At 48.3% G+C, this 22,544-nt stretch overlaps 7 protein-coding genes across 7 annotated transcripts; 3 read left to right on the top strand and 4 right to left on the bottom strand.

Moving 5' to 3' along the window:
- Window positions 1–659: 659 nt before the first annotated feature.
- Window positions 660–2,050, top strand: VFPPC_04236 (hypothetical protein; the record flags this gene model as incomplete). The annotated part of the gene is made up of 3 exons (XM_018283620.1): window positions 660–854; window positions 934–1,412; window positions 1,474–2,050. The coding sequence occupies 3 exons, from the start codon at window positions 660–662 to the stop codon at window positions 2,048–2,050; spliced, it is 1,251 nt and encodes a 416-aa protein (XP_018144755.1).
- A 2,561-nt stretch (window positions 2,051–4,611) lies between these two features.
- VFPPC_04237 (MFS multidrug transporter) lies at window positions 4,612–6,605 on the bottom strand (the record flags this gene model as incomplete). Its single annotated transcript, XM_018283621.1, has 6 exons — window positions 4,612–5,156; window positions 5,219–5,719; window positions 5,764–6,034; window positions 6,084–6,135; window positions 6,180–6,256; window positions 6,303–6,605. 6 exons carry the CDS (start codon window positions 6,603–6,605, stop codon window positions 4,612–4,614), a joined length of 1,749 nt encoding a protein of 582 aa, XP_018144756.1.
- A 414-nt stretch (window positions 6,606–7,019) lies between these two features.
- On the bottom strand, window positions 7,020–8,915 carry VFPPC_04238 (RNase P, subunit Pop3; the record flags this gene model as incomplete). The annotated part of the gene is made up of 4 exons (XM_018283622.1): window positions 7,020–7,645; window positions 7,708–7,979; window positions 8,040–8,261; window positions 8,332–8,915. The coding sequence occupies 4 exons, from the start codon at window positions 8,913–8,915 to the stop codon at window positions 7,020–7,022; spliced, it is 1,704 nt and encodes a 567-aa protein (XP_018144757.1).
- A 1,717-nt stretch (window positions 8,916–10,632) lies between these two features.
- On the top strand, window positions 10,633–11,172 carry VFPPC_04239 (hydrophobic surface binding protein A domain-containing protein; the record flags this gene model as incomplete). The annotated part of the gene is made up of 1 exon (XM_018283623.1): window positions 10,633–11,172. One exon carries the CDS (start codon window positions 10,633–10,635, stop codon window positions 11,170–11,172), a length of 540 nt encoding a protein of 179 aa, XP_018144758.1.
- A 1,085-nt stretch (window positions 11,173–12,257) lies between these two features.
- VFPPC_13591 (hypothetical protein) lies at window positions 12,258–12,980 on the top strand (the record flags this gene model as incomplete). Its single annotated transcript, XM_018291366.1, has 1 exon — window positions 12,258–12,980. The coding sequence occupies one exon, from the start codon at window positions 12,258–12,260 to the stop codon at window positions 12,978–12,980; it is 723 nt and encodes a 240-aa protein (XP_018144759.1).
- Window positions 12,981–14,989: 2,009 nt separating this feature from the next.
- On the bottom strand, window positions 14,990–17,746 carry VFPPC_04240 (spc97 spc98 family protein; the record flags this gene model as incomplete). Its single annotated transcript, XM_018283624.1, has 2 exons — window positions 14,990–15,322; window positions 15,383–17,746. 2 exons carry the CDS (start codon window positions 17,744–17,746, stop codon window positions 14,990–14,992), a joined length of 2,697 nt encoding a protein of 898 aa, XP_018144760.1.
- A 1,849-nt stretch (window positions 17,747–19,595) lies between these two features.
- On the bottom strand, window positions 19,596–20,948 carry VFPPC_13592 (DNA mismatch repair protein; the record flags this gene model as incomplete). Its single annotated transcript, XM_018291367.1, has 2 exons — window positions 19,596–20,249; window positions 20,325–20,948. 2 exons carry the CDS (start codon window positions 20,946–20,948, stop codon window positions 19,596–19,598), a joined length of 1,278 nt encoding a protein of 425 aa, XP_018144761.1.
- Between the last annotated feature and the right edge of the window lie 1,596 nt (window positions 20,949–22,544).

Genomic DNA, 22,544 nt, shown 5'->3' on the forward strand with positions numbered 1-22,544 from the left:
ACGCACCGTTAGCGGGCACCAAAAACGATGAAGAAGTGTGTTGCTGGTTGGCGAGTGCGCACTTTCATCGGCTAGTTTCCGGTGCTATTAGCTGCACGTCGCCAACGAGGCTTATCTTGGAGGGCATAAATCACCATAAGCGAAACTCGACACGCCGATAAAACGGTTCTCCAGGCGCCACGAGATGTGCAGGATCCTTGTCTATAAACCAAAGAAGAGGAATACTACTGCAGATGTGCCACCAGAATGCCAATTCTCATGCCATACCCAAGAGGGCCAAACAAAATGACGAGTCAAGCCCAGAAATATGGGTCGCCTGATGATCTCATGATATTCATAGGCGGTGCTTTTATGGCGGACAGGGGATTCCTCGCCCTAGTTTGTCGCTCAGTGGAGGATGTGGCTGTCCTAGTTACCGGTCCCGGGACACGCGAAGTGCCGTTTGACAGCCAAGAGGTGCATCCCTTGCACCAGGATTTGCTTTTACAAGCCGGGAAGGGGTTAAAGAAAGAACGAGAACCTAAGAAAGGGAGTCCCGTTCTTAAAATAAAAGATGGGGGCCATCTTCAAACGTTTTCTTTCAATTCCCGTCATGTCCTGTCATCCCAAACACACGACACACGCATTCTGGCGTCTGTAGCTGTTGACGAAGGTTTGTCATGGCATCAGACGATTCCAAGTCCCAGTTACCTGGGCTTCCGGGCTACGATCCGCAAAACTTGCAGCCGTGGACTGTGCAAGTAGTTGTTGCTGTGACCGTTTTGGCACTGGTGGCCGTTGGACTTCGCTTGTTTAGTCGTCGACTCAAGCATCAGCAACTGTGGCTGGATGACAAGATGATCATGTTTTCAATGGTAAGGAGTTTGGCGACACTGCAACCAAGACGTTACGCTATCGACCATGGACGACTGTTTTCTGACAACAAACTCTTAGGGCTGGAACCTGGCTGTCGTCGGCTTCATCTTCGCCATGTATTCCGCTGGAATGGGTCTTCATGCAGACAAGGTTGATCCCAATAGCATTGTTATGATGGCCAAGTGGTTGGTTGTGGCCGAAGTTCTCTACGCCTGGAACTTGGGCTGGACCAAGATGAGCCTGTTATTGATGTACTATCGCATCTTTCGACTACCATATTTCAAGAAGATGGCATGGGCTGTCGGAGCCTTTGTCTGGGCCTGGGTCATTTGCATCACCTTCTTGTTCATCTTCATCTGCGTACCCGTTCAGAAGCTCTGGTACCCGCAGATTCCTGGAAGATGCATCAACCAAGTTGGTACCTGGATATCCAACGCTGCCTCGACCATCTTCACCGATCTGGTCATTCTATTCATGCCTCTTCCTCAGATATGGAAACTTCAACTGCACAAGACCGAAAAGATTGGTCTAACCCTAGCCTTCAGTCTTGGATTCTTGTAAGATTACCAACATGCCCTCACAATCCACATTGATAACCAAAACTAACACCACCTCCAGCGTCGTATTCGCCTCCGCCTACCGAACAAGCGTCCTCTTCACATACACCGCCACAGACCCAACCTACACTCTAGCTCCCACCGTCGGCTGGACAGCCATCGAAATGTCAGCAGGCATTGTCTCAGCATGTCTACCTACCCTCCTTCCCATCGTCCTATGCTGCGCTCGCGCATTCGGAATCACACGAACGTCCAGCATCCCCAGCCGGGACTCCCATGCGCCCCCGACATTTGGCGGCTCCGGCAGCAACAAGACCAAGCTACGGAGCGGACCAAACACATTGACCAACTTCAGCACCCGAGGCGAAGACGACGATCTGCACAAGGGTGCAGAGAGCCCTTTCTACCGCTTGCCCGATAACACGGAGTCCGACAGCGTCATCTCCCACCCAGTCGACTCAAGAAGTCTCACCCCAGACGCCAGTCTGGAGCCACATCTACGGCCAGATATGCAAGGATACGGGCACTCCGTGAAGAGTTACACGGCCAAGGGGAATGGGAGCAACGATGATGATATCCCGTTGCAGGGCATCCGGGTGCAAAAGGACTTTAAGAGCTCAACATCAAGGAGGCGGTAAAAATTCATGTGGAAAATAGCACTGTGTTTTATGACGGCATTCGAATCGCGATTGCGTTTATTTCTGGACTGTATTTATTTCAAAAAGGATTAGCGAGTTTTGTGTAACAAATAGCTACTTAGCCTCCGAATTAAGAAGATGAACTTGACATGTCAGACAGGCTTATGAAGATTAAGGTGTGGCGCTGAAGTCTGATACAAGATCCATGCGCCAGAAAGTGATTTCGATCCGCCGCACAAAAAAAGATGACCAGTCGTCCTGGATGATGATGTTTCGCTCACTCATCCAAACCTTGCACTGACATCTTCCTTCATCCCATATCCCGTCCAACAAACCTTTAATCCCAACGCGGCTGATTACAAGGCATCCTAGGGTCCGCTATGAACCGACCCAGAAACCGCCAGCCGCGTCCCCCGCGGCAAAATCAACCAACCAACCGCTCCGACCCTCGAAATTCACGAGGCTCTCCCGCAACACCACAACAAGCCGCCGGCACTGTACCCACCATCCAGCAAGTCACACCCGGAGCATCCGTCTTCATAATCCTAAAAGAGGATCAACCGACGGGAAGAGAAACCGGCGGCGTGGTCAGCGAACTCCTCACCAGCGGGAACCACCCGCGCGGCATCAAAGTGCGCTTGCAGAGCGGCCAAGTCGGCAGGGTTCAGCGCATGGGCGGCGGATCTGAGGCTACGTCGGGACCTTCCAGCAAGCGCGGGGGGTTTAGTAGTCGATATACTGATGTTCGGAATGATTTGGACTATCCGTCTGAGCCGCCGCCGAGGAGTTTGGCTGATTTTCTGCCACAACTTTCGGGGGAGGTGGCGGATGTGAATGACTTGGAAGGTGCAAATTCTTATGTTGAGGTGAAGTGTCCGTTTTGTGAGTCGTTTACGGGGGATGAGGCTGCGGTTACGCATCATATTGACCGGGAGCATTTGACTTGAGTGTTTGGCTGGGGGCTTAATGAAGCATCGGTATCGGCTATATTCTGGATATGGCGCGAGATTGAGAACAATTTTCGAAGCTACGTGCACGGGATCTGGGAATGATGTATATACGGCCCATGAATTCGCTGGAGTTTTGGTCAGGAGAACTGGTTTACACAAATCCCGGGATGGGTAGCTGGCTGCTTACTTGAATGCGATGACCAGGCACCTCTGAGTGATGTGCCATCAGAAAACGAGAAGGGATTTCGTGTCTCTTCTGTAGGATGTTTTGTCAAGCGCAACGCTTTTGGTAGCCGGATTGAAACGGCAGAAATCGGGGGATCCTCAGAACCCTCAGAATTCGCAGATTCGACTGCCCTGTCAATTCAAAGGGAACCCTGCCTACTGAGGGATTCCTTTATGCTTGAATCAGGGCCAAATATCTCATGTTTGCAATCGAGTCGAATCGATCGTATGGTGGATTTCCAACCAAATCCAACAAAAGAGGTCGTCTTTACAGGTTACAGCAACCTCAGAATTGAAGGTTTCGGATACGTCTTCCGTCGAATTGAAGGAGGGTTCTTCCAATTGAATGCTATGGCTTGTATATCGGATCTCCACGCATATACCGTACCCCTTGATAATTTTCTTCAAAAAGGGTACAACCGAGCTCATAACTATGCAAGATAGCAATGGAATTCGGGGAGTGAAGCCGATTTTGATTGGATTGACTGACTATCTCAAGGAAGGAAGGAAAACATGACTCGTTTTATAGGCGTTTTGAGGGATACAATTAACAACGAAGGAACAGCCGGGAATGGAAGGTCGGAGCAAAATGGTCATACGTCGGAACAGGATGGTCGGTACTGGAACTAAAAGGAAGGTCAAAGTAGCTCTCGTTGACAGCATTCTTTTCTCCTACCGCGGGATTATATAAGGAGACGAACACAGGTCTGTAAAACTGCTGCTGGCGTGGAGGCTGCTGGAGGCGAGGGTGTCCTTCCTCGCTACGACACGTAATGGCATTAATTGTGGGAAGTCAATTTAAAAGAAGTTTGGGTTGCGTAGCGGCTTGCTAAGTAACAACGGGAGCAGCGTCTAGCCTTTTCATATCTTTCCTGGAGCCTATAAGCTACGATGGTGCAATACGGATCCGCAGGTTGACATACAACTATGACAAATTGGAAATCCTATGCTGATGAGGAATATTGAGTATTCCAACCCCAACCCCAGAGTACCATTGTTTTGCATAGATGAGCTGATCAGTGAGCAACGTCAATCTTACCACAAGCAGGGCATCGCGATATCTTATGGAGGCTACTCAGCAGCCTGTGGCAAGATGTATATGAAACAGCCAGTAGGGCATAATCGTATCATAGTATATGATTAGTTGGTATGTAGTATTTTCAGCAGACCAAATATTTTTGCCGCCGGCTTTACACGAGTCCCCAAACTGTCCCAGCGATCTAGAGAGTAGAGGTCGTCCAAAATTAACACTCACATCATGAGCGCAACACCATTCGACCAAGTTGAAAAGATATAGACGTATACACAAGATACACATGTAATACAAAGTAGAAGAGAGCCCATCACACAAATACCTCACACACAAATACCTCACACACAAATATCTCACACTTCACGCCTCTCCTTTTGATCCCTCTTCTTCTTCCTAATATCCTTCCACCCAATCCCCCACGCCACAAAAAACATACAACCCGCCAACGCAATAACAAGATAAAACACCGACTGAAACCCCTTTGCATACGACATCTCCGCAGCCGGCAACAACTCCTCCCGAACCACAGTCCGCACGCCCGTCGCCCCAGCCCGAATAATCTCATCCGCATCCATACTCGGAATCCTCCTCGTCAACTCCTTCTTCAGCGTGCTATTAAAAAGCGTATTCGCAACAGCAATGAACATTGCCCCGCTGAACGTCTGGCAAAACACCATGGTGGCAGTTGCAATGGCAACCAGCGGCGAAGGAGTGTTCGCCTGGATTGCAATCAGTGCAATCTGCATGCCTAGCCCGCGGCCGGCGCCTACAAAGATCTGGTAGCCGACCCATTTGGCTGTTGGGGTGAACGGATCGAGAGTAGCGAGGAGGCCGCTACCGATGGCGACGATGGCGCCAGAAGCGACTGCGAAGGGGAGGTAGTATCCCATTTTTTGGACTATTGACAATTAACATCACACAAAGGTAATTGGAAATCGTAAAATGAGAATCGAAACATACCTAGAAACCCGGAAATTACAGCAAACACAAGCTGCGTTATAAGGCTTGGTAGGATATATACTCCGCTCAGGAACGGACTCGCGCCCTTTATGCTCTGAAAATAAATTGGCAGGTAATAACTCGCTCCAAACAAGGCAGTAAACAAAAACACCATGAGAAGACAGGCCGTCCAGATTTCCCGCTTACGAATAATACTCAACGGGATCATGGCATTCTCACCAACCCGCTTCTCCCAATACACAAACAGAACCAGCGTTGCCACACCACCTGCCAGTAAGCCAATGACGATGGGAGAATTCCAAGGGTACGTAATGCCGCCGTACTCAACGGCGAGCAGAATCATGATTGCCCAGGGGGCGAAGAGCACGAAGCCGGGGAGGTCAAATCTGCTGCGGATAATATCCCATGTGCCCCCGGGGATGCGGACGCGGCGGTCGGGAATCGAGACGAGCGCGATGACTAGAGCTGCGAGACCGCCTATGGGGAAGTTGATATAGAAGCCTGGATGAGTTAGCAGTGTTCTGTGAAGGTGAGTTGCGACTTACACCATCGCCAGGTCGTGTATTCTGTTAGCGCTCCGCCGACCAAGGGTCCGGCTACAAGTCCGATCTGACAACCGCCCATGACCATGCCCATTAGTGCTGGCCGCTTTTCGAGCGGTGCAGCGGCGACGATGATTGTGAATGCGCCGTTTTGTAGACCGGCGCTGCCGAGGCCGGCGACTGCTCTGCCGAGGATGAACATGGTGGAGGAGCTGGCGATGCCGCATATTAAAGAGCCGATTTGGAATAAGAGGAGGAAGGAGAGAAATATCCACTTCACACTGTAAGTTTCAAAATATGCGAAATTACATGGGTATACATACCTTGGTCCGGAAGTAGGTGTAGAATTTGCCGGAAAGTGGTTGAAGCGCCGCACTTACAAGTTAGTCACATCACCAACAAGCCAGGCGAACGCATACCTTGACAAGTTATAAGCAGCACCATACCAACCCACGTCGTGCAAGGATTGAAAATAGGTCGTTATTCGAGGGATAGCCTGAGAGAGTTAGCCATTACTCCCATTTAGCCTCCAGGCCACATACCGTCACAATGATAGACATGTCCAGCAACACCAAAAACGACGCCAGTGTAATCGCCACCATCAAGCTGAACAGCTTCCACCCCGTTACATAATCATCCTCTACATCCTCCTTCTCTTTTGAGTCGTAATCCCGTATCAACGACTCCGAGGACGTTGAGTTGCCCCGAAGACTTGCGCTGAATACCTCATCGCGAGCGATTGCAAACTCCAGCGTCGGCAGGGCGGATAGTCGAAATTTCTTGTCTAGGTATTCCGCGATCGGTAAATGAGCTGGAATAGGGTCCTGTAGGGCATGTGTCGCCATCGGGAAGTTTGAGCCAGCGGATGGTTATGTGACACGGTCAACATCGCCTTCGGTCGACATCGTGGGATTGTGTGAAGGAACTGATGTGATAGGGAATATAAATTGGATGCCATGTGGTGTTGTACGGTTCTACACGGAATCCTTCCGAGAGACAAGACGGGTACCTTTTTAGGGTGTAGATTGAGTGTAGTCTGGGAGGTTGTATGCAAGTGAGATGATCGTCAGTTGGAAAGGGAGAATCCTGCCCCCACCGTCTGACGGGCACGAAGGATCGCATCCCGGGCCATGGCGGACGTGTATGTGAGATATCGCGCAGAATGACAAATTATTTAACAAGTCGTTAAATGTGCTCATGAATCTTCATTCTCAGTTTCTTGCGTTAGATCGTACACTCATCTCCCATTACATTAATCTTCAATATTCCCATGGCCCAAATATATCAGACATCCAAGTCAAGTCACTCAAGTCCAACCCTGCAGTCGGGTCGCCAACCCCATCAACCACCAATCCCGCATTTGAGGGTGTTGTGTCCATGGGGTTCATCGCCGTGTTAACCACCTGACCTTGACTATTCGGCGTAGGTAATGACGCATCCCGGAGGTACGGCCCCAAAATTGGCTCCCATGAAAGTCGAAGATTTCTCAGAATCTTAGCTCCCTTGGTGAATAGCGTGCCATCCTGGTCATCTGTTCTGACGGCATAAACTTCATCAACCCTGTAGAACAGCTCAATCGTCTTGTCTAAATAGTATAACAAGTCGACCGTGCCTTTCAATATCTCTTTATCCCACGCCTGGTCCTCGACCGTGGTGAGTCTGTAGAGCGTAGCCTGCATATGAGACATTTCCACATATGCAGCAAACGGCAGTCCGGCCACTTCAAGAGCCGGGATGGCGAAAAACGTATCGTAAAACGACTTCGCCGCCTTGGCACTAGAGTACATGCCGTTGATGCGTATGGATTCGGGGATCCCCTGCTCGGTGAACAAGCCAATGGAGTGGACCAGGCTTTCTGTACTGTGGAAGAGCATGAGAATATGCTCTACCAGGTGTCGATCCTTGCGTCAGCTTCTGGTGTGTAATGGGGGGTGGGATTGCACATACGGTTGTGGGCTAGGCGGTCCGATAGCCGACTTCGGATTTCATTTAGTCGTGTCACCAAGCCCGGTTTGAAGATATAGGTTGGGTTCTGGCTGGTCTCGGTAATTTTGCTGCGCATTAACCTTTGGACTTCTTCCCCGACGAGCTGAATCTTGACCATTGTGACGAGAACAGCATCCGATGGGTACTCGCTTTCCCTCTCAAGAACGGCGAGACAGTCCTCCATGTGGGTTGTGAAAGCAAGTGTCTCCATTTTCCCAATAAATGAAGTGGCTCTGCATGTTTTTCTTTTTTAGCACGGGTCACAGTCGAGGTTTGGGCTGTAGTCTACTTACAATGATATCGCAAGCCAGAGACCCAGGACGACCCTACGCTCCTCATTTGTCCGAACTCTTGCTGGTGGTGGATGACGCGCACTCCATATCTTGAAATACATGGTTGATTGTTGCTCTTCAGCAGGAGATCTCGTGAGGCCCATGTCAAATACAATGGACTGAGCCAGGGCGGCGTACAATATTAAAAACGGCTTCATCCCTGGTCCGGTATTCATAGTTGCCCTATTATCGACACCAATCAGCCGGAACTGCCCACTCAGCAACACGACCAACGCAATGGAGCTCTACTTACCATGTTAAAAAGGTCACCAACCCCTGCAGCACGTCCATGCTTCTGTCGCCCCCGAATACCAGTCTATCAGCAACCTCTTGCCGAACCTTTTCCCTCAATATCCGTTGCTGTGGATTCGACATGGACGTCAAGTTCATAATACAGGTCCACAAAAATGGCTTCTCTTTCCTCAGTTCCCCCGCTGTCACATCTGCAGGTATATGCATAAACGGGGCTGCCTCTAGCCAATGTCTAAACTTGGCCAAATACGCCTCGGCTTCCTCTGCTGTTGGCTCTGGCCGCCTATCCACGTCACTTAGTGTCGAAATGTTCTTGCTGGGTGGTAAGTCTGACACCATACAACTATGTGGGCAAAAAGGAGATTTCCTTTGAGACTGATTTGGATCTGCCGTAGCAGCGGCAGCCAACGAATCTAATCGGCTGGGGAAGGTCTGCGATGGCGTGTTTGATAATGGAGGGTATGAGTGGACGGTCCGTGGCCCAGGATCATGGGTAGCCCTTAGCATGGAGACTAGATCTTCAATCTTCTCCTCTAGCTGTGCTGTTCGTGACGATGGCGTCTTCTTAGCTATGCGCTTCCTCATGGTGGCAATCTGGTGACATTCCTTCCCGAGGCGATGACATCTCTCACAGCTACCGCCACCGGGCTTCATGATGCATCTACATTTTGCCCGAGAACAGTTAGTGCATGAGCGGCCGTATCCAGCGGGAATACCATCGGCGGAAGTCACTTCAGAGGCTGATGCAGGCGTCATTTCCGTGAATTGTTCCTAACGGCGGCCGCTAAACCCGGACCGCGCGGCTTTAGCGAGCTTTAGCGACAGTCCTTATTCAATCCCGGTCTTGTGCTAAAGATGAAACCAAGTATGGCGTAGAGAATTGGATAATGAATCAACACATGGGGCTGAATCGGAATTGAATGCATGCAGACCATCTGAGACGGGGCGATTTGGGGGTAAGTTGGTGAACTTGTAGTGCGGAGTTCAGATCCCGTCCAGTGCGAATGCCGGTCGCCCGCTGAGTCAGCCGCGTCTTGGCCTTGGGTAGCGTGTTGATTCCGGACATTACTTCCAACAAGACCGCAGCACTTCTGCAGCAACGGGATTGGCTGAAGTCCGAAGTCCGGATAAATTGCCTATTTGGGCGGCTATGGTACCCCTGCACCAAGGCTGAGATCTGATGACGAGTTGCAAAGAGGGAGTTTGATTTGCCCTTTACATTTTGAAGAAAAGAATAACACTCTGGCAGCATAAGGCGAATTTTTTATCAAAGTTTTGTAAATGGAAGCCGTGACGAACGGAGATTAATATGTTGAGCTTTATGGTGGAAGTCAGTGTTAATTGGTGGCTGATGACTGCACACTTTTCGACATGCACGCTTGTACTCGGTAGAAAAGACGCCAATGGCTGAATATATCGAAATTATGTAGTTTGCTTTGCTTAAGGCACGAGGGTGGCATCTGTTTTGCATGCTACTACTCATTGGCATTATGAACCCGGCCCATGACACCTTACTATAGGAGCTCATTATGAAATCGCAACAAGCAGAGATTTGCAGATGGGTCAGCGAAACCTGCATCTGCTTCACACTTTCATTCCACCACTCATGGAGAATTTTTCTCTCCCCAAGTCAGATTGACTTGGAATCTGTAAGTTATAACCACAGACCGCCTTGGTCGTCTCCCAGACGATGCAATTCCTGCCCCTGATTCACCACGGGGATCAGCAGCATCGTACTACATCGCACTGCGACTCGGAAATACATTCCGGGCAAATCATTGCACTCTGTACTCCGGTACTCTATGAATCGGACGTAAAGATTCAATATTCTAGTACCGTCACCTACCACCAAACAGCCACATGATATCTTTGCCCCAGCTCCGTTTCCGCGGATATCAAGGCGTCCCTGCAGCATCCAATCCACCCTCGCGGATGTCAAGCACCAGGCCTAATTACGCTCTACGGAGTACCTTTTGTCTAAATCTCTCCAGATGTCACCATAGTGCTACCAGATGACTGATCGGAAAGACAAAGTTGGTCTTTCTCCACTCCGCGCCTTTGGCTCGTGAATCGTCCATGTGCTAAAATGTTCTTGTAAGGGCCATGGAGAGGTCGAGAAAAGCTTACATTCAAGGTCCTACGCTGGCGAACTTTCCGACTACAGTAAGAGAGGAAAAGAAAGGTATATAAAGACTACCCCGTGGCCAACACATTCGTATCAACATGCTGCATTCTCATCCAGACATTCTTCTGCCATTAACTTCACTCAAATATTGGAAACCTTACCCGCAAAGCCGCCACTATGAAGCTCACCACGCCTCTAGCCCTCCTTGCCCTCATCTCAGGCGGCCACTCCCTCATCATCAAGCGAGATCTCCCAGTCGCGTGGGTCTTAACAGACGTCTTAAACCGCACAATCGAGCTAGATTACGCCGTCGGGAACTTCACCAACAAATTCAAACCCGTTGCAGACGGCGCAGACAACCTCATCAAGTCGATCGACAATGCCCAACGCGTGGCGAACAATACTCCCTTGAGGATGAGTCATTACGAAGTGACGCAAATCATTGCACCCTTCAGGCTGCTCCAGGGTAAAGCTGAGGATCTCTTCGACACCTTCGAGGACCGCAAGGAGGATGTCGAGAAGGCCAAGGCTTGTGGCATCACTCACAAGAAACTCGGCATCATCGGTGAGACAATCAGCAAGATGATGCGTACAGTTACGAACAAAGTCAAATTCCCTTGGCCGTTGTTCGTGGTGAAGAGACACGCCAAAAATATTAGGAAGCTCTTGGCAGATACGCAGAGTCTTTTTTCTGAGACTAACTGCATTGATGGATAGGCGTGAAGCTAGTTCAATGGATCAGGGTGGTGGATGAACATGGTTTCCATGGCTGGAAATACCGAGAGCTAGTCTAGTTGTGTCCAATGATAACAAGTTTCATTGTATGTAATCCTTTCTCTTGACAAACACCAGACCCTGAGTGCTTAAATCTCCAGCCTCTGCCTTTCCCGTAAAATCATCTCTCCGTCTTCGTTGTCCTCTCAATCAGCCGCCAGCATTAAGCAGTTGCACTCGAAATGATGATGCAAACTGAACCGCCGTTTGCGCCGATCCCTGCGCCTTCATCGCGCCGTCCTACCAAGATGAAATCCAACAGAGTCTCGAGGGAGCACGACAAGGCCGTAATTGGGGTGCTGGCAAACCTGATGAGGTACATATGTAAGCAAGCGCCCCCCGGAATGCAATGTGTAACAAGATTCGCCCTCACGCAATTTGCTAATTATATGTCTTGTTGACATTGTCGCTCAGGTGGGTAGCCAAGCACAGTAAGATCGGAAGTTGTCGACTTCCACCCGCTCCGAGTCAAATATCCGCTGCTCTAATTGCTATACGTACGTACGGATATTTCTCCGTCGATTTCGGGCATTTTATTTGACGAGAAATCAAACCCCAATACAAAATTAACTGCTGTTGTAAAGGCTATCGCGCATGCAGTCATTCAGTCATGCCAACGTCACGACTCACTGGACTCTGGCCCTCCACCATCTGCTTCGCCGATCGGTGGAGGACATCTATCAGACATCTTCGCTGAAAAACAAATTTTACCCAAGTGCCGCAGATCTCGGTACCCAAAGTATCACAGATTGGTCAGCGCGAGTGAAACATGTCCATACAGAGAGCTGTCCTGTCGTGGAACCAAGGAGGGAGGCGTCTAGTAGAATCGCAATCTTGACTTCGCTCTGACCTAGGTGATGTTGTGGCCGGATTGCAATCGCAGGAACAGCTATACTCAGGGGAAGCTAAAACTCTCTGTGTTTACCGATATTCCAAACTGTGATTCCAGCGTCTAAGCTCATTTACGTCTTGGAAATCGGCCATATCAGTCTTCTCAAGCAACAGCATCAACACCAGCAGCCAACATCATGAGCCCCTTTACGTCATCCACCATCCTTTACTTCCTACTATTCCTCTTCTCCTTGGCCGTTGCAAGCGACAAGATCAGCGTCCAATGGGCCATCTGCGACCCCAGCCCGCAGCACACGCTCGCAAAGCTCGGTCTCGACGCAGCAACACCGCCCTACAAAGAAAACCCAATTACATACTACGACGAACTTCCACCCATCCACATCTCCTCGAGTCTGATGTTCCGCGCGAAAACAAACAAAGGCCAGCCGCTGTCCACGGTCAAAGCTCGCTTCCTTGAGGAAATCTCCGACGTGCCAGATTTCGTCGCATGTACATGGAACCGCTACGGTGACAACCGGCCGACATATACCTGCGAGAAACGCTGTCCTCTGAACATGGTATTTCCAGAAGAAATCTGGTGCGGAGAGCAGATAAAATTTGCGCAACAGTATCAGCACGTTGACTGGGCTGCGCTACGTGCGTATGGTCCGTACCAAAATGCGAAGTGGAAGGTGGTGATTGAGGGACACAAAGCCAAGTTCGATGATGTCGTGGCTGGGGATTTGCACCTCATGGAGATTGAGGCCAAGGTGCACAGGAAGAAAGCTGATGAAGTGGTTAAGGCGACGACGCAGTATCTGAGAGATAGGGGGGTTGTGCTTTGCGAGCCACAGGAAGGAAAGACGATGCGACTGTTTCGTGCTATGGGGTATATTAGCGATGAAGTAGAAGAGCTCTAGCGTGTAGTGAGAACTATTCAGCTGTGCTGTTGGAGGTCTTGGGGGCATAGTGTCCCCTTGTTGACTGGCAAACCGGCGAGTAATCCTAAAAGACCGCAAGAGATTCACTAGGAAGAAGAAGAGGGGTAGAGAATGATGAGTAACGTAAGAAGGTTTAGCATTACTACCTGAGGACAAGTCTGTCAACATACAAGATATTGGCGTGTCACAGAATGGTGATGCAGAAGTCACGCCTGCATAACCGCAGGACCCTCATTCATCGTTGAAGCAGACGGCCGCTATTCTTTCCTAAACCTTTATCGTACAACCTTAAACTTCAATTTTTTGAAGTGGAGTTTTGAGCTCGCCCAAAAGCATGTATGTTTTATGCAACATTGGCGTAGTTGTTTAGATAAACACTTGCCTTGGTCGTCCTACGCTAAGATAGTATTGATATATAGTTCCCTTCGGCATGCTGTCTATTAAGCTGACTATCTGTGCATAACAGCAGTTTGGGATGTTAAGTAGGCTGCTGTTGTTGCCGACTCACATCTCCTCCTCGTATATATTTACAAGCACCCGCTCTGTCACGCACATATTCGCGCAGCGTAACTTTCGTTCTCGGTTGCTACTTTCTGATAAATTAAGCTTCTGCCACCAATGCTTAAAGCATTAAATGCATACGGGGGTTGGTAATGCTATTACATGCCCAGGCATGGTAATGCCAACACCTGTAGGCATCAGGTGTAATGGCGATTCTCGATGCATTAATATCGGGTCTGGCAGGGTTTAGTCATGTTTATGGGTCTAGTTAAATTACCTTAGCTGTCTATATGCGTTACTGCCCTGCCCTACGTCCCAACACTTTTGTGGACGTCAAACTTTAAAACTCAAAAGGCGGCAACATGACACTCTGTATAGCAAGGTACCGGACCTATCGAAGACGCCTCTTATCCTGGCATGACATTTACGTTATGAGCATTGATTCCAGGGGCACAGCCTTTAGTGATTGCATTGTGTACCTTGAAAAAGGCCTACTTTTCATCGTCTTTTACATGCTAGCTAGCTGTATTCCAAGGGGATCGATCTGCGGATCATGCAACAACATGCTAGTCATCCTTAACCGACAGAGAACATTGAACTGTACCACCACAGTCAAGACGCGAGGCAATAGTATAAAAGTCGAAGCTTCTCACCCCATCTCTTGGTATTTTTGGACTCCATACTATACTGTAAAAAGGAAACTTGGCATAAATGAAGCTTTCATTGATTCTTACTGGCGTCCTCGCTGGCAGCTGTACGACGGCCTTTCGGCTTACCGCATGGCAGAAGACTGGCTATACAGGACGAACATTCAGCGCCGTAAGTAACCCCCAGAAACAAATCCGTCAGCACTCAGGTTACTAAATGCAGACTATAGACGTCACGGTATGCCACCTCTGGTCTGGTGCCCTTTGATCTAAGCACCCACTAATTTAATGCAGCGGAGTCCATCGTTTGGGATTCACAGCAGCGTCGTACAAGTGGGAAAGTCCCATCTTCGACAAATGTTGTATCAAGTTCTGTCGGGGCGGTAAGGCAAGTATTATACCCATGTGGTTGTGTCTATTTCCCTAATCTAACAGGTACAAAACCTAGGAAACCGGTTACCGCTGCCCCGGCCGCAACAATGCAAACGTGGCTCCTACTAATCGATTCAACAAGGTCGTGATTGGATGCGGATCTGATGTTTTGAATTGTTAGAGGACAAGTACGACTTTGCTGTGTGCAGGCCAAGTCTAGCGTTGCAGCCCCCAACTACGAGAAATATCATATTTGCTGCTAGTAGTGTTGTTTAATACATTTGATCAACGATAACTGCCGTGTAATTAGCATCAAGTCCCTGGCTTGAAGATGTTGACAGAGCCCTGATGGATAATGTTTGTGCGGTTGGGATAACCACATGCCAACTGCTATTCCGCCTCGAGGTCTGTCTCAGACGAAGAGGTCCATCGTTGATATCTGGTCGCCTACAAGCACTTGACGGGGTTTTACACGTCTGGATCTACTGACTTTGGGCTCAAGTGACGTAGACCAGTCTGTAGCTTCTCGAAAACAGGGACCTGGCTAGTTTCACGACCAAGCAACTCTAGCATGGTTGCTAAGTGGTCGTTGAAGCTGCGTTCCAGCACCTTCAGCTCACTGCTAAAGTTCTCCATATTATTATCTGTAGAAGGTCCTTCCGACGACAGGCCTGTATAATTCAATGCTGGGGAAGGTTCGTCCGTATTGAACAGCTCAGAAGATCGGCTCGTGGGCGCATGAATGAAGGATCGAGTCAATGTAACGAAGTCAGCGCCGCACTCAACTGCCGCCAGAAAAGCCTGCATTATTTAGCACACAAAGATTGCGACCCTTCGAAATTCGCAAAGTCCATTACCAACCTTGGTAAGATTAACATGCATGAGAAGACACTCTGTCATAATATTTGTGATGACATCACGGTGCTCTTTCCAAAGGTCACGCACAGTTATGCGAGCCTGAATCGCTGACTCTCTGGTCAAATCGAATAGACGAGAAGAAAAAGGTTCCCACCTAGGCTCAATCACCTCCATACAGCAATACCTAAAGGTGATTTGTGCGAAATGCAACATTCGAGTTTGAAGTGCGGACACACGGGATACCCGGGTTAGCAAAACCGCAGGGAGGCCGAGGAACTTGTTTTCGAATTCTTGCCACGTATCTACAAGATTGAGCTCTAGGATGCGGAGCGACACAAGAATTTTAAAGATGCACTGATATTTAGTTGAGCCAGCACGGCCAAGGACGATGGACGCCGCAAAGGGAATCTGACGATGTAATTCCAGGAAGCGATAGCAATAGTCCTCACTTGGTGGTCGACGGTTCACCCTGGTTGCGGCATCCAGATCACGTATCATTTGCTCCAGGCATTTCTCACCAAAGCAAAGCGCAACGTCATGTGGGTAAGGGTCGAGAAGTCTTACATATTCTGGACGGCACTTCTCTTGGAACCAGGAATTCTCAATATTAGCGTCCTTTTTTTTCTTGATTAACTCTGCTGCTCCGGTTTTAAGAAAGCCGGAGTATTCGGTGACTAACAGACACAAAAAGTGAAGCTTCAGTGACTGTAGTACCAAGAAAAGCTGGTGTTGTCCAAAAAGCAAGTCCAGGAGTATTTGGTTCGCCCGAGTGTAGGCTGTGCGAATTGTACTCGATAGAAGAGAACTGTCGAGTGTTTTAGGAAAATCTCCCATCTCCAACGGCTCTTTCGCTCCCAATTTTCGAGCGCAGGCCATAATCTTTCCTGTTTCTCGGATTATCTTCTCCTGGCCTTTCAACTGTGTAGGGATGTAGTGCGTCTCAATGCCAAACTGGTCAAATTGGCTATACCTTTCATTGAATTCGGCCCAGAGAGCTAGTTCAAGCACGGATTCAGACACATCTGGAGGTTTTCTAATAAAAGTCTCCAGATGTGGATCACACAAGTCACCAGACTGCAGCCACCGGTTCAACATTGCCATATACGGCTGGCTCATGTCCTGGTAAATCTTGTTGAGAAAGGCTGCGGCCCTTGGGTTTCGTGGCTGTGATTTCAGTCGCCTAGAGAGGAAACTCAGCGCATTGCCTCCTCTCGAAGGAAGATCGAGGGTTTCTTCATTCCATATGCTGGCCAGGCTATCCTTATTATTTGATATGAGAGTGCTCTCAAAATCACCTGAGAAATTCGAGGGGATGTCCGAGTATATCCCTGAGGATGAGTCTGTCGACGAGTGTGTGGTAGATCTCGGCCTTGTGTCTTGCGCTCTAGCACTAGTTGTCGTTCCGCAGTTAATAGCTCCTCTCCCCGTTAAGTTCTTTGGTATCAGTAATCTCGCGGCAAAATAGTAGAGCACCGCTGCTTGGACCTTTGCTCTGCCTAATCTACCTTGAAGATCGTGTATTGTCAAGGGTCGCAGCTGAAGTTGAGCAATCTTTGACCTCGTCTCTTTCAGAAACACCTTTATAGAATTACAAAAAGCGAGGTTGACCTGACCTAGGTCGTTCAGCCAAGTTTCGCCACAGCCGTCGACAGCATTTTGCAATGCGTACAACTGATTTGCAATATTGAGAGTTGGTCGTATGACGTGGAACAGGCCCTCGTTCGGTGTCATGCTCCTGAATCTTGGCCGATGCAGTTGGTAGTACCTTTCTTGATTGGTGTCGTAATTCGCAGTAAACCTTACATGAGATGCGCCTTCAATACCGCTAAGGGCCTTCAGTAAGTCCTCCACAACCGAAGGATCTGATGCTAGATTCGACACGCTCTCCGACGGTGGTATTGACAATCGCACCACTGGCTGAGATTGCTTCGACTCGCTGTGTACCATATTCAATGGAATTAAAAGGTATAATTTTTCGATTTCTTCGCCAACCTTTTCCACTGCGTCACCAAGTTCGCCCTCTTCCGGACATGGCATGTTTTGTAGCTTCTGTCGCCATTGGGCGAGACGAGATGTTCTCCGCGCGTGGCTTCTAATAGCGATGCATGCTTCTTGAATATTGCGCAGGGCATTCTCAATAGCCGTTCTGTTTCTGTGAACTTGAGAAGAACCACCGCGGGACCCATGAAGTTGAGGGTTTTCCGCGCTAATCCCGACTTCGTTTGCCCATTGTTCGAGTTTTGTTGTATGGGAGTAAAAGGAAGGTGCCTCGGATCGCGAGCGTCGCGAAAACTCTATGCTCTGAATTGTTTCTAAGCAAGCCTGCCACAGTTCCCCCAAAGAACCGTGTCTGTTTCTGGACGCCATTTTGTAGGCTGTAGCGTGACGTGTGCTTGCGTAAAAAAGACAGGCGAACAACTGATTTCTTCTGAAACAGCGAAGCTCCTGGTACATATCAACTAACTAGAGAGTCGACATGTTTATTACTAATACATCTTGTACTACTTTGAAGGCGGGGTTCATTTGTGTCTCTCGTCTTTATGCATGATGAACTGGCATGCATAGAGAGGATGGTGTAAAGGCTCAGCTCCTCTCCTACTGCATCCAGCAGCGGATAAACTCGACAAGACGTCAACCCGGGACATGCGGAGGCATACGAGGAATAATTAAGACGCTATTCATAGGAAGGCATCTTTAGAGGACCGCCTCTAAGAAAAGACTTCTACTTTCTAGCTTTGAAGTTGTTTCCCCATGTTACTAAGGGAATGCAGTGGACGCCCGGTCTCCAGAATCGTGGTGAACTGCGATGGCACCTTCAATCACTTAGAGTCCCAATTTAGTAATAGCCGCCGAGCACACAGTAGATCTCGGGCTTAAACTACCGTCCCGTTAGTCCCGTTAGGGGCTCAGAATCAGTAAAATAGGACATACTATTTATATGTTATATGCATGTGCTCAACCTATAATGTAAATAGTAATTACATAGTATGTTCCTTATTTATACTACGTAAAGATGGCTAATGAACGTGTAATGTAACCTGTATTGTAATGACAATAGTTATAAGTTACGTAGCAGAAATAGGGGCGTGGTACTCAAGACTGAAGCTTGACACCACGCATCTAGAAGCAGGCGCTGGCTAGTCGTGAGATTAAAACGGATTAAACGATACTAATGTATTGATTGACGCCTCGGGAGTAGGTGTTACTTTTTATTAATTTTATCGCACTGTCTCATTCTCTTCAGGATTTAAATCCATCTATATGCCTCTAAGTATATGTATTGACCTAATCGAAACTCAATCAAGCAAAGGTGGCTAACATTAGCTAGCCTTCTGCTTCCAGGCCAGGAACTTTATCACTGACCCTAAATTGGAATCTCAAGTGAAAGCATCCCTTAAGAGAGCCAACATGCTCTGTAGCGACTGCACCCCCTTTCCGAAGGCTGGCGATAAATTTTGCTAATTTAGTTTCAGTGCCGAATACTTTGTTTAGCCAGTCTCGGCACTCGTCTTCGCCGTTAATCTCTTTAATTTCGTTAAGGTTTGTGTTTGAGCACGAGTATCTTTTACATGTCGATGATGGCTGCATGTTTGGAAGTAATAACTGATGACAGGTGGGAAAATTTGCAGTCTGGTCGGTGTAATTTGATCGCTCTAAACTACCTCAAATAGTTGAGTAGCGGACAACCATTTGCTGCCAACAATATCACAGTTGTAGTGTTGAGAAGTCTGTGTAACGGGTTTAGACTGAACTACCATGTTCTCGCCTGCCCTGTCCCAATTTATGCCTGTGGCTGGGCTTTAACTTCTTTTTCTCCTTCCGTGAGCAAGACTATTATGTCGCGCTGCGTACAGAAATAAGCACTAGATAACTATCTACAGGTCTCCTAAAAATGAGAATACTTAGTACAGTAAATAGGTAGCTTAACATCAAGAAATAATCTACTAGTAAGTATCTTGGGCTTACATAGTAAATGAATAGGAGAACTAGTATTTATTATAGCTTATTACCTAGTGCGTATAATCTTAATAGTAGATAACCTTTTTATATAACTTAAATTTGGGTTCTTATGTAGACAGATTTCTAATTTATGTAAGACGTAAGTAGAATCGGATTTAAATCGCTCTGTTTACTTGTCTCTAGAAGACAACCTACGTTACTCTTGCCAACACCAGGTTAAATGTATAGAAGACCAATGTTGTTTTTGTCAATTGCTTTATTTATCAGTCCATCCCAATTCCAGACCTGCATTTGCACCAATATACCTCAGTTCCTCTCGCCTTTCATCCGCTATATCCCCATATTCAAGGGGACTCGGCAGGATAATGCGACGCGGTTTCGTTAAACGCAATACAGCCCGATCCTCAAGCCCAGACTTGACCGCAGACACGATAGAGTCGTCGTCCCATTCCCAATCATCATTATCGTCCAAGTTAGCCGTCAGGATAAGCAGCTCAAGACTCAGAGGGAGCGAATCCGCCAGTTTCTTCGCCGACGGTACCGAGAACCCCATCAGGAAGACCCACGGGACAGATAGTCTTCTCAGCTTGCCCATATGAACTAAATCATCTAATGATGCTCGCATCTCTAGTGTAGGGGGGTCATAATCCCCAACTAATAACTTGGGACAGGTTTCCGCGTCTATTGTCAAGTCTGTAAGCGTGTCGCGGGCTTGATTGAGTGCCGCAGCTATTGTATCTAACTCTACAACATTCCTGCTCACGTCGGGGTTAAGGTCTAGCTGGTAAAACCAGTGCCAGTGCAGTTTCTGGAGCCCTTTTACAACTGAGAGGAGTTGCTTGAGCTGTGCCTCCCGTAGCCTATAAACTTCCAGCGATACGAGTGATGATGGAGTTGGCGTATGTGCCGGCTAAGTGAATTCAAGTGGGTTATCAATAGAGACTGATAGGTACTGAAGACTTGGGAGATAGAAAAACGGAAGGACATCGGCGGTATTATTAGCGGTGAGGTGGCGGTGTTCTTTCGCTCTGCGGCAGAAGGTGATGGAGCTGAGGTTTTCGAAGGTAGGCAGTTGATATTCTTTTGATGGCTTGCACAGGGCATATTGAAGCAGATTTCCCAAAAGTCGACTATGAATGGTGAAATTGGGACCAAGATGAAGGGATCTTAAATTCGGCAGCAGTAGTAGGAGGACCGCGACGACGGCGTCAACGGTGCCAGATTGCAGCTCGTCTATCCAAAGCTTGGCAAATGGCACTCGCGTGCGTTGGATGAGTTTCGATGCTTTACTAAGCGAAGACGTGGCGATAGGGCAAGCGGGTGGCTCTTTGAGCCCAGGATTCTCGTGAAACTCATGTCCCACCAGGCGCAGACTACGCACGTAGCTGGACAGCTCAGGTGCATCGAGAATGCTTCGTAGCAGCAGCGAGACAGGCGGTGTGTGATTTAAGGCCCAGGTTGTCTTGACTTTTGAGTACAGATGAGGTCGGGTCAGAGTGTGGATATATTTGTTGACAATGCTCATGGAGAGCAAGTCGCCAAAGGAGAGGAAGTCCAAGACGGAGAGAAGTAGGTCCTCTGAACAGTCTAAAAGCGTCTTGGCTGCCATCTTTCACGCCTGCTCTCTTGAGATGAAGGCATTCGGAGGCGACAGGAGAAATCCCATTTGATATCAATAGAGCAATAAAAAAGATAGGTCGTCTGTCAACATGAGGGGAAGACTGCTCCGTCTTGAGCTGAATAAATGCAAGAGATCGTTCCTTCCTTTTTGGGCGGAGCCGTCATTCGGCAGCAAATCAAATGACATCAAAGCTTGAGCCTTATGGGGTATGGCACGCCACGTTGCCTACCTAGGTCTTTTTATGAAGTCAAGTCTGCATATGCAACCCTGAGAAACTATACATTTGTGTGCATTTGATGCAGGCCTCCGATGTCAGTTTTCCACATTTTGATCGTGTCAGGTCCATTTGGTACCTGGCAACGAGTCAGACCAGAACACCTAACCCTCAAAAGCTGCCAGACATCCGGTGAGCCTCATCCCACGTGAGGGGATAGATGAGATGACGAACAGGGCAGACATCAATGCATGCATATCTCATCTGGTCTTTTTGTGCAGCGTTAGGGTAGAGCCGGACCCGCCCAGAAACTCAAAAACGTCGCATTGTCAACAGTGAAGACCAGTTCCCTATTAGATAACTGTGCGCAAGAGAGAGTCATTTACACTGCCGTTATTAAGCTTAGAATCGGAGCTGCCGGTCACGGGCTCGGCCAAATAGTGGCTCGACTTACACTCTCGCACTTATCTACGCCCTTGTTGCTGGCAACTCCCAAACAAGCCAAATTAGCAGAAGCAAGCTCACAAGATGACAAGAGCTCTATGATCTCGTTCTATCTTGTTGCTTCCTCTTTTTCTTCTTAGCCATAGTTTCTTGTCTGTAGCCGCGTAGCCAGTTGCCAATATACTCGCTTACACTGGGCAGGCCCGCTGCTGGTCGACAGCCAGCTCTAATTGTATTGTTCAAGCCATGTAGTAGAGCAATATACAAGTACTATAGAAATTATGCATGTATATCGACATCTTAATTATAGCATACGATGATGTAGTCTAGTGCCTAATCGGTACAGTTTGGCATCAAAGTTGTACCACGCGACAAAAAGATCTCAGAGAAGAGCAACCTAATAGTCGCACCGTACCCTTCTTGGCGCGATCGATAAGAACACCTTCCTTGACAGGGAGTTTGCTGTACACGGAATTACTCACAAAGTAAAATGACACTGCCCCACGAGCATGACAGAATACAATGCTCCCCATCTATGTGCACGTTCGGTCGTCCATTCATGCATAGTAGTCTAAGCCAAGCAGCGGGTCTGATGGCAAAACGCAGTCGACTCCAAAAGCTCAAATCTCAGATCATAATGGGATCGTAGCTACACGAGAATTAACAGTCTTCCAAAAACTATTTAAATCGAATGATATCGCACTGCCGAACATATTACAAGCATTCCCCAAAGCAAACGGATGACAGCTCATATATGCCATCTCGTCTAAAGCTTAAACACACCATAATACTTGGGGATTCTCGTCCCTTATAGTCTCTTAGTCTCTGCATATATTGACTTCTCTTTTCAAATTCTTTATCCCAACCAGTTTTACATGAATTTAAGGCGAGGTGGGATGGCAGAGTCCATCGGGACATCACTCCCC

Source organism: Pochonia chlamydosporia, chromosome 3 (genome assembly GCF_001653235.2).
Source record: "Pochonia chlamydosporia 170 chromosome 3, whole genome shotgun sequence".
NCBI classification, from domain to species: Eukaryota; Fungi; Ascomycota; class Sordariomycetes; order Hypocreales; family Clavicipitaceae; genus Pochonia; species Pochonia chlamydosporia.